This window comes from Hibiscus syriacus, unplaced genomic scaffold (genome assembly GCF_006381635.1).
Source record: "Hibiscus syriacus cultivar Baekdansim isolate YM2019G1 unplaced genomic scaffold, ASM638163v2 tig00117034_pilon, whole genome shotgun sequence".
NCBI classification, from domain to species: domain Eukaryota; kingdom Viridiplantae; phylum Streptophyta; class Magnoliopsida; order Malvales; family Malvaceae; genus Hibiscus; species Hibiscus syriacus.
This window is the reverse complement of record NW_024063533.1, coordinates 13,388,489-13,397,039: the sequence shown is the minus strand read 5'-3', so window position 1 is coordinate 13,397,039 and position 8,551 is coordinate 13,388,489. Positions and strand designations below refer to the sequence as shown.

The window sequence follows — 8,551 nt, the reverse complement described above, 5'->3', positions numbered from 1 at the left end:
GAAGCGTAATTGTTGCTGCATATCAGAAGGCGTTTCTAAAGCGAAGTTTGTTTGTTTGTTGCTGCAGTCGAATCAAAAAGTATGTTGTCGAAACCCTAGTTTTTAATTATTACAGTAATAGGAAATAGGGTTTTTATGTATTGTTTGGGGTTTTAGAGTAAAGAAGCATTTGAGAAAGATTACAGGTAGAAAGTGATATTGAAAGTAAAATATAAATGTCGATACTTTTATTAAATATTATAGGTAAAAAATGATATTATAGGTTGTATAAATGTGCCGACACATTTTGTAGTGGCCATTCAAATTCTTTTGAAGAAAACCGTTTTACCACAAGAGTAGTTATCTATATTTGTATATTGAATAAAGTGTACGTAACAAGTATTTGATTTGATTTGCGTAAACTGATATATGAAGGAAAAATGGAGTCAATGGGTTGGAAAATTGTTGGTGGCGCAGATGACTTTGAACTTGAGGCCGAGACTCGAAAGCAACCAAAGGGTGAATATATGTACTTCTAGTAAGTATCAATGTCTTTTTGTTATTATTGTTGAAATGATAATTGGATTAAAGTATCGATAAACTTTAAATTGATTACAAATTTTAAATGTTGACAGTATGGCCGAATGCAAAAGGATGAAGGAAGATGGCACACAAAGCGATTCGGTATGTAAAATGAAATTGACATTGTTAAATTTAAATTCTAAATAATATTTTATAAAATATCAAAACAATCAAATAATTTTTTGTGCAAATGAAATTATTAAATTAATATTGTAGGTGGAAAACATGAAACACTATTAAAAAAATTGAAACATAAATTACATAACTTTAAAAAAAAGTATCGATCCTTTTTATAAAAAGTATAGACACTTTCAATATAATAGGTAAAAATATGATGTAATAGGTAACGCTTATATAATGTAATAGGTAGCGTTTATATAATGTAATATGTAGTGCTTATATTGTAAAGTATTTTTCATTTTTATAAAAGTGTCCATACTTTTTTCAATGTGGAAAACATTAATTTAAAGTTATCTTTTGAGTGAGTTTTAAGATATCAATTTAGTAATTATAGGCGTCTAATGATTTATTTTTTTATGTTACGGTATATATTATTATTAAATTAAAAACAATAAACATATATATTACATATTTATTATTATCTTTGATTAATATTGTTAAATTTAAATACTAAATAATATTTTATAAAATATCAAAACAATCAAATAATTTTTTGTGTAAATGAAATTACTAAATTAATATTGTAGGTGGAAAACATGAAACACTATTAAAAAAAATTGAAACATAAATTACATAACTTTAAAAAAAGTATCGATCCTTTTTATAAAGAGTATGAACACTTTCAATATAATAGGTAAAAATATGATGTAATAGGTAACGCTTATATAATGTAATAGGTAACGTTTATATAATGTAATAGGTAGTGCTTATATTGTAAAGTATCTATCCTTTTTATAAAAGTGTCTATATTTTTTTCACTGTGGAAAACATTAATTTAAGGTTATCTTTTGAGTGAGTTTAAGATATCAATTTAGTAATTATATGTATCTAATGATTTATTTTTTATGTTACGGTATATATTATCATTAAATTAAAAACAATAAACATATATATTACATATTTATTATTATCTTTGGTTAATATTGTTAAATTTAAATTTTAAATAATATTTTATAAAATATCAAAACAATCAAATAATTTTTTGTGCAAATGAAATTATTAAATTAATGTTGTAGGTGGAAAACATGAAACACTATTAAAAAAAATTGAAACATAAATTACATAACTTTAAAAAAAGTATCGATCATTTTTATAAAAAGTATGGACACTTTCAATATAATAGGTAAAAATATGATGTAATAGGTAGCGCTTATATAATGTAATAGGTAGCGTTTATATAATGTAATAGGTAGTGCTTATATTGTAAAATATCTATCCTTTTTATAAAAGTGTCCATACTTATTTCACTATGGAAAACATTAATTTAAGGTTATCTTTGAGTGAGTTTTAAGATATTAATTTAGTAATTATAGGCGTCTAATGATTTATTTTTTACGTTTCGATATATATTATTATTAAATTAAAAACAATAAACATATATATTACATATTTATTATTATCTTTGGTTAATATTGTTAAATTTAAATTTTAAATATTATTTTATAAAATATCAAAACAATCAAATAATTTTTTGTGCAAATAAAATTATTAAATTAATATTATAGGTGAAAAACATGAAACACTATTAAAAAAAAATTGAAACATAAATTACATAACTTTAAAAAGAGTATCGATCATTTTTATAAAAAAGTATAGTCACTTTTAAAATATTATAATATAATAGGTAAATTTGTAATGCTATCGGTATAAATATACCAGTTTACTTATAAAATAGGTCAATATAAACGCTACCTATTACATTATATAAGCGTTACCTAGTATGTTATTATACTTTATAATATTTCCGATTAAATAATATAATATAACCGATTTAAATTTTAACCGATCACTTATTTAATCGATCACATCGTATATTAACTGTTTTTTAGGCGTTGCACCGCAAAATGACCCTAACTTATCCTTTTACCTAGAATCTTTTTAAGTACTCTTATCTCTCAAAGGCTCATTGTTTTCTTCGCCGCGGAAAATGGATGCGAGCAACTTATGGGACAAATGGGTTGGAGAAGCGCTTTCGAAGCTCGAATCTTTGAAACTGCTTCGATCTTTAAGACCCCTTTATCCTTCTTACGAACAAACGGAAGTGATCAATGCAGGAATTTCCAGTGAAGACGAGTACGAGTTGTTCGGTGAAATGCATCCATGGGATCGTTCCTCTGTTAAAGTCTCTATTTCTGAATCCACTTACCGTAAATGGCTTCTCGAGATTCCAAGTTCTGGTAAATTTTCCAACCAATAAAAAAGGGTTATCTTTTATTTTGTTTTTATAGTTGTGGAAATGATAAATTATAGCTGATGAATATGGATGTTTATAACCCCTGTTTTATTCTTCATTGATTGGGAAATGAGCGAATTTTGCTCCAAACAAGAGCAGCTTTTTGAATTTTGTTTATTGAATTTTTCTCATCGGGCTTATAGGAGATGACATTGTTCATGGAGAAATCTTATCTGATGATAATTTTGGCACTCTTCAACAGCAATTCAAGCAGTTACTTTTATTTTCTGGAAATGATTATTTGGGCTTGAGTTCTCATCCAGCGGTTCGAAAAGCAGCTGCAAAGGTTTATAACTTCTCCCTTAACTTTCTGCCATATTTGTTGGTTAAGTAATTTTGTTTTCGCTACTTAATTTCCGAACAGGCAGCACAAGAGTATGGAATGGGCCCAAGGGGCTCTCCCTTAATCTGCGGATACACTTACCACCATAGATTACTGGAGTCGAGCTTGGCAAGTTTAAAGAATAAGGAGGTATATACCTTGGATTAGACTTTGCTTCTATTGTTATCCTTTTTGCCGTTATTTAAGCCATTTGCTGGTATGTCCGATTCGATAGTTTCTTGTGCATGTTTTGGGAATGATATTTAATGATAAAGCTTGAATGATACGAGATATTTTTGTCTAGATTGGGGTTATGAATTTTAAACTGTCCTTTTTATTTTTCTATTTACAATCAAGATCTATTATAATGATTATAATCAGTGTGATATTCTTGTTCTTTCAGTGTTCATTCTTTTGACCATTGATATTCTTTTTTAAGCTTTTTAACTTAAGGCTGATGCTTTCTTTTTTCTTCCCAATTTATGCTTTAGGACTGTCTTCTTTGCCCTACAGGGTTTTCAGCCAATATGGCATTGATGGTAGCACTTGGAAACATTGCTTTGCTCCTTGCCGCAGGGAATAAGCCTTTGAAGGATGAAAAAATTGCCATTTTTTCTGATGAACTAAACCATGCATCAATAATTGATGGTATTCGTCTTGCTGAAAGACAAGGAAGTGTAGAATTCTTTGTATATAAACACTGTGACATGTCCCATCTCAGCGAACTGTTGTAGGTTTTTACTTTTGACTTAGGTTTTTTATGATTGTTCACTTTCTAGGACTTTGTCTAACCATGCCATTTAATGGCGCATTTTCAAATTTTGACAGATCAAGTTGCAAAATGAAGCGAAAGGTGGTTGTGACTGATAGGTTAGTCATTGTTTCCACAACTGTTTGCCTTATCCTATGAAAGTAAATAAATCAATGACTAATCTTTCTCTTGTGTTTTCATGCTTTTCTAGATGTCCAAGAAGATTGTACCTTTGCATTTAATTATAACTTGCATGTTTTGTGCTTATCAAACAAATACGTGTTATGACTATAACTAGATTTTTGCAATTGTGTTCATTTATGAATGAGGTATTATCTACTATATATATTGCAAATTACTACTATTCATGTCTTAGGAATTTATGGTTGAAAATCCAATTTCTTTATCCATTTTTTACAGCTATTATTATTTATTCTCTTCTACAGCTTGTTTAGCATGGATGGAGACTTTGCACCAATGCTGGAGCTTGTAGAGCTACGGCGAAAGCATAATTTGTTGTTAGTCATTGATGATGTAAGTTCGCATTGACATTTATAAAGGCTTAAAGTAAAAAAAAAGGACCTAAACAATTCGTTTTTTCTTTGCTTTAAGTACCTCAACTATTTCTTGGTCAAAACAAGTACCTAATTATTATTTTATAACCAGTTTAAGTCCTGCCGTTATCTCAGTTAAAAAAATTTCTTTCTGCCAATGAGACTTCACAGGCCACAAAGATTTAGGTACTTGTTTTGACAAAAAAAGGCAAAGTTTAGGTCGTAAAGAAAAAAAAACATAGTTTAAGTATTTATTTTGACGAAAAGATAGTTTAGGTGCTTAAAGCAAGAAAAGGACATAGTTTATGTACCTCTCATTTTTTTTTTTTGCTGTAAGCCTTTATAAAATTACAAGAAGCTATTAGTTGTCTACCATATAGAGAACTTTTGTAGAATTTACTGTACCCTTTCAATCTATTAAGAATTTGCCATTTTCTTGTTCGTAGTCCATATAATTGATTCTAGGGAGAAGGAAAGATCTAATTTAAGACAATGAACTTGATCTTATTAAGCATTCTCCATTTGTTATCAGTCATTAGCTAAAGGGCCTAGCTGAGACTTTATTGAGGTTGTGCATAGTAGAAGATAGCTTCTTTCTCTTGACATGATTTATTTCTAGTGTATACCATCAATAACTAAGAAGTGCTGCTCCTATGCTTTTCAGGCACATGGAACATTTGTTTGTGGCAAGAGTGGTGGAGGAGTGGCAGAGGAATTTGATTGTGAAAGAGATGTTGATATATGCATTGGAACTTTGAGCAAGGCAGCTGGTTGCCATGGTGGATTTATTGTCTGCAGGTAAATTATAGTTTTAGTTTGTGTAATTTTCTAACATGGAGAAGAATAGAAGGCAATAGAGCAGCATTCAGGGGGTAATAGGAGGAGGAGAGGAGAGTAGCGACTAGAGAGCCATTCTTGTTGCATTTTGCTCTTCACCTTCTCCCCTTTCATCTCTCCCCTTTAGGCATAGGAATTTCAGCTAACAGTGTATTTTTGGCTTCTAGGTTTGTTCATATCTTATATACTCTAACTCTCCAAAATGCTCGTGTAGTATAGGAAGTACCCTCAATTGAATGTTTCATTTTTTTGTGAATATATCATATTCATTTTCACACTAGTCTGAATACCATGTGAACAGCAAAAGGTGGAAACAACTTATCCAATCAAGAGGCCGTTCTTTCATATTTTCTACTGCAACACCGGTTCCTATAGCTGCTGCTGCACATGGTAAAGTTCAACATCATTTCAACGAGACATTCTTTTTGTTATTGTCCTAATTGTTGATGGGTTTAGATTTCGTTACAAACAGATACATTCAGGATGTCTGTTGACTACTAGGGAATAATACACCTAAAACAAGATTGACCATATATTATACAATGTTAGAAGTGAATTCTCTTTTTGGCCTCATGCGCAGATGTAATTGTAGCATTTGCTTCTTGCTAACAAAATAAATACAACTTAGCAGCTGCTGTTATTGTGGCTAAAAGAGAAAGGTGGCGTAGAAGAGAACTTTGGAACCGGGTGCAGGATTTTCGTAATTTGACTGGAATTGCTATTTCCAGTCAGATAATCTCTCTTATTGTAGGAAGTGAAGAGAAAGCCTTGAAAGCTAGCAGGTTTCTTCTCTCATCCCCCATGCATCACCTTTTATGGCTGTGACAGTACTACTTACACACATTTCTTCTTACCACTCTTCCTCTCATGATAGGCAATTGCTGAAATCAGGCTTCCATGTGACTGCAATCAGACCACCAACAGTGCCCCCCAACTCTTGCAGGTTTACACTTTATCATCATCATCCATCTTGTTGGTTTTCAGTTTTGTGGAAACATTGCCCATATTCATCTATTAGTTAGTAGAATACATTGGGCACTTCTAGTCTGAACCTCCCATGAAATCCGGAATGTAGCATAAAGATGTTACCAAACCTTTGGCAAAAATCACTGTGGATGTTCTTATTCATGCCAATATGATGGAAACTATGTTCATTTCAATGTGAGCTGACTGTTTTTTCTTTTTGACCTTAGGCTGCGAATCACTTTGAGTGCAGCACATACGACTGATGATTTGAAGAAGCTCACATCTGCACTCTCCAGTTACATCAACTTTCAAGATATTGACAGTACTAATCTTGTCATACATTCTAAGCTATAGGATCAGATAAATTTTAAGGATTACAAAGGTTTAGTATTTGTCTTTATTTAAGAGAATGGGTAAGGTGCATCTTTAAGGACAGTCATCTTCTAGGTTCACATTCATGTTCATGAAGATAAATTGATATTCAGTTAGTATTTAATTAGACAGGTAAAGTAAGTTATAGCTCGCTGTTGATTGTGCACCTTATTGAGGTTTAATACAAGCATGCTTATGTTATATGATGAGATTTATCACTATTTGAAAACATCGATGAACATGTTCTGCACGTAATGCTGCCATTAGACCTATGGAATCAATAGTATACAAAGAAATATATATATATATATATATATATATATATATTCAAACAAAGGCTTTTAGTTGATCCCTTTGATACTACCTGTATGTTTATGCTATAAATAGACATAACAGGAGACAGACCTTTTTAAGTTCTAACCTTCCACACGTTACAAGTGTGAAACGAGAGTCCGAAGGAAAATCCGAATACAATCAAGTGCTTTCTTCTGATGCCTCATTGAATCAGAACTGACCCATGTGTTCTATGATTCTCAAGTTCTTCATGTGCCTGTTCCACTTGACACAAAGTGTACTTGTGATTAACATGGTTGTGCAAAACGCCTGATGCAACATTAACAAACACTCCCAGAAGTTTCGAGCAGCTCATCTGGAGCTGATGTGTATTGTATCATAAAAGTCCTAGTCAAAAGCAAAGACTTCGCTGCAAGTACAGCCTATGGAACTGGATCTGGTGCAATAGAAGAAGCCCCAAAACTCCACATGCATCCACGAGTCTTTAAAAATGCGAATGAGCCCAAAGAGAAATTACGTTTAAATGCAGACAAGAGACCCGGATGTGTACAAAATTAAGAAGAAGAAAAATCTCAGGCCACTTGTCAGTGAAGTTACTCAGAAAGGCACACCATTTGGCCTGTATGCTGATATCCTAAATTCTTTAAAGGCCAAATTTAACAATATAGATTCATCCTAAACTAAGGTGTATTGGCTGTAACAGAGAAGAACATTGAGGAGCAAAGAACCAAATAGCTGAGCTAACATTGTTGCAATTTGTAAAGTACTCAGAAAGTTAAGTGCACGCCTAATGATATAGAAATCTATTCAATCAGATCATTTGGAGAAAAAGGTGACAAGGTGTCAAATACATCAAATTGTAGTATAGAGAGATAAGGTGGTTCTAGAAAGACTTCAAAAAATTCAGTAATGTTGTTTTCTTGTTCAAATCCTTAAAACTGCAAAAATAAATATCAAGAGGTTTTTTTTAGAGAAAGTGAGAATAATAAAATAATGATAAATAAATAAAGAGGAATGATGGAATAAATAATGAAAGAATTAAAATGTGAATTTTCTTAGCCTTAGTATTTGTTTAGCTCAAATTTCGACCGTTCATCAAAATTGATTTTTACTTTTAAATACTACGTTGGTTATAGTCTACAGGAACCAACCCTTGTAGTTAACTACTTTATTAATCGACTCCGAACCGACCTAAAAATTCATTCTAGTCGAATGGTCTAACCACAATAATTGTGATTCTAGACTATGACGGTCTTGAGTTCTTGAAGAGCACAACTCGAGTTAACAATGTCCCACCAACGAGTATATGTTCAAACGCAATCTTGACTCCCCTCGGTGGGCCGTGACCAAATTTATTCACAGGAAACCGAATTATGACCAATGGACATAACTTCCAAACTACAAGCTAAAACAACCTTCAATCTAGAATAATTTTTGCATGTGGTGTTTTCGTTATAATGGATTTATCTTCATCTCCCCAC

At 31.5% G+C, this 8,551-nt stretch overlaps 1 protein-coding gene across 1 annotated transcript; it reads left to right on the top strand.

Moving 5' to 3' along the window:
• Positions 1-2,623: 2,623 nt before the first annotated feature.
• On the top strand, positions 2,624-7,048 carry LOC120196445 (8-amino-7-oxononanoate synthase). Its single transcript, XM_039198250.1, has 11 exons — positions 2,624-2,918; positions 3,118-3,260; positions 3,339-3,446; positions 3,788-4,026; positions 4,125-4,166; positions 4,494-4,581; positions 5,266-5,399; positions 5,740-5,828; positions 6,070-6,220; positions 6,313-6,381; positions 6,632-7,048. Exons 1-11 carry the CDS (start codon positions 2,669-2,671, stop codon positions 6,756-6,758), a joined length of 1,440 nt encoding a protein of 479 aa, XP_039054181.1. The 5' UTR covers positions 2,624-2,668; the 3' UTR covers positions 6,759-7,048.
• Positions 7,049-8,551: the final 1,503 nt, after the last annotated feature.

What these genes read in the sequence shown, in the direction of transcription:
- LOC120196445 (XM_039198250.1), top strand. Translation starts at nt 2,669, where the DNA reads ATGGATGCGAGCAACTTATGGGACAAATGGGTTGGAGAAGCGCTTTCG. An exon ending in TGTTGTTAGTCATTGATGAT is followed by an intron (nt 4,582 to 5,265) that starts GTAAGTTCGCAT and finishes TATGCTTTTCAG; the next exon opens with GCACATGGAACATTTGTTTG. An exon ending in GTGCCCCCCAACTCTTGCAG is followed by an intron (nt 6,382 to 6,631) that starts GTTTACACTTTA and finishes TTTTGACCTTAG; the next exon opens with GCTGCGAATCACTTTGAGTG.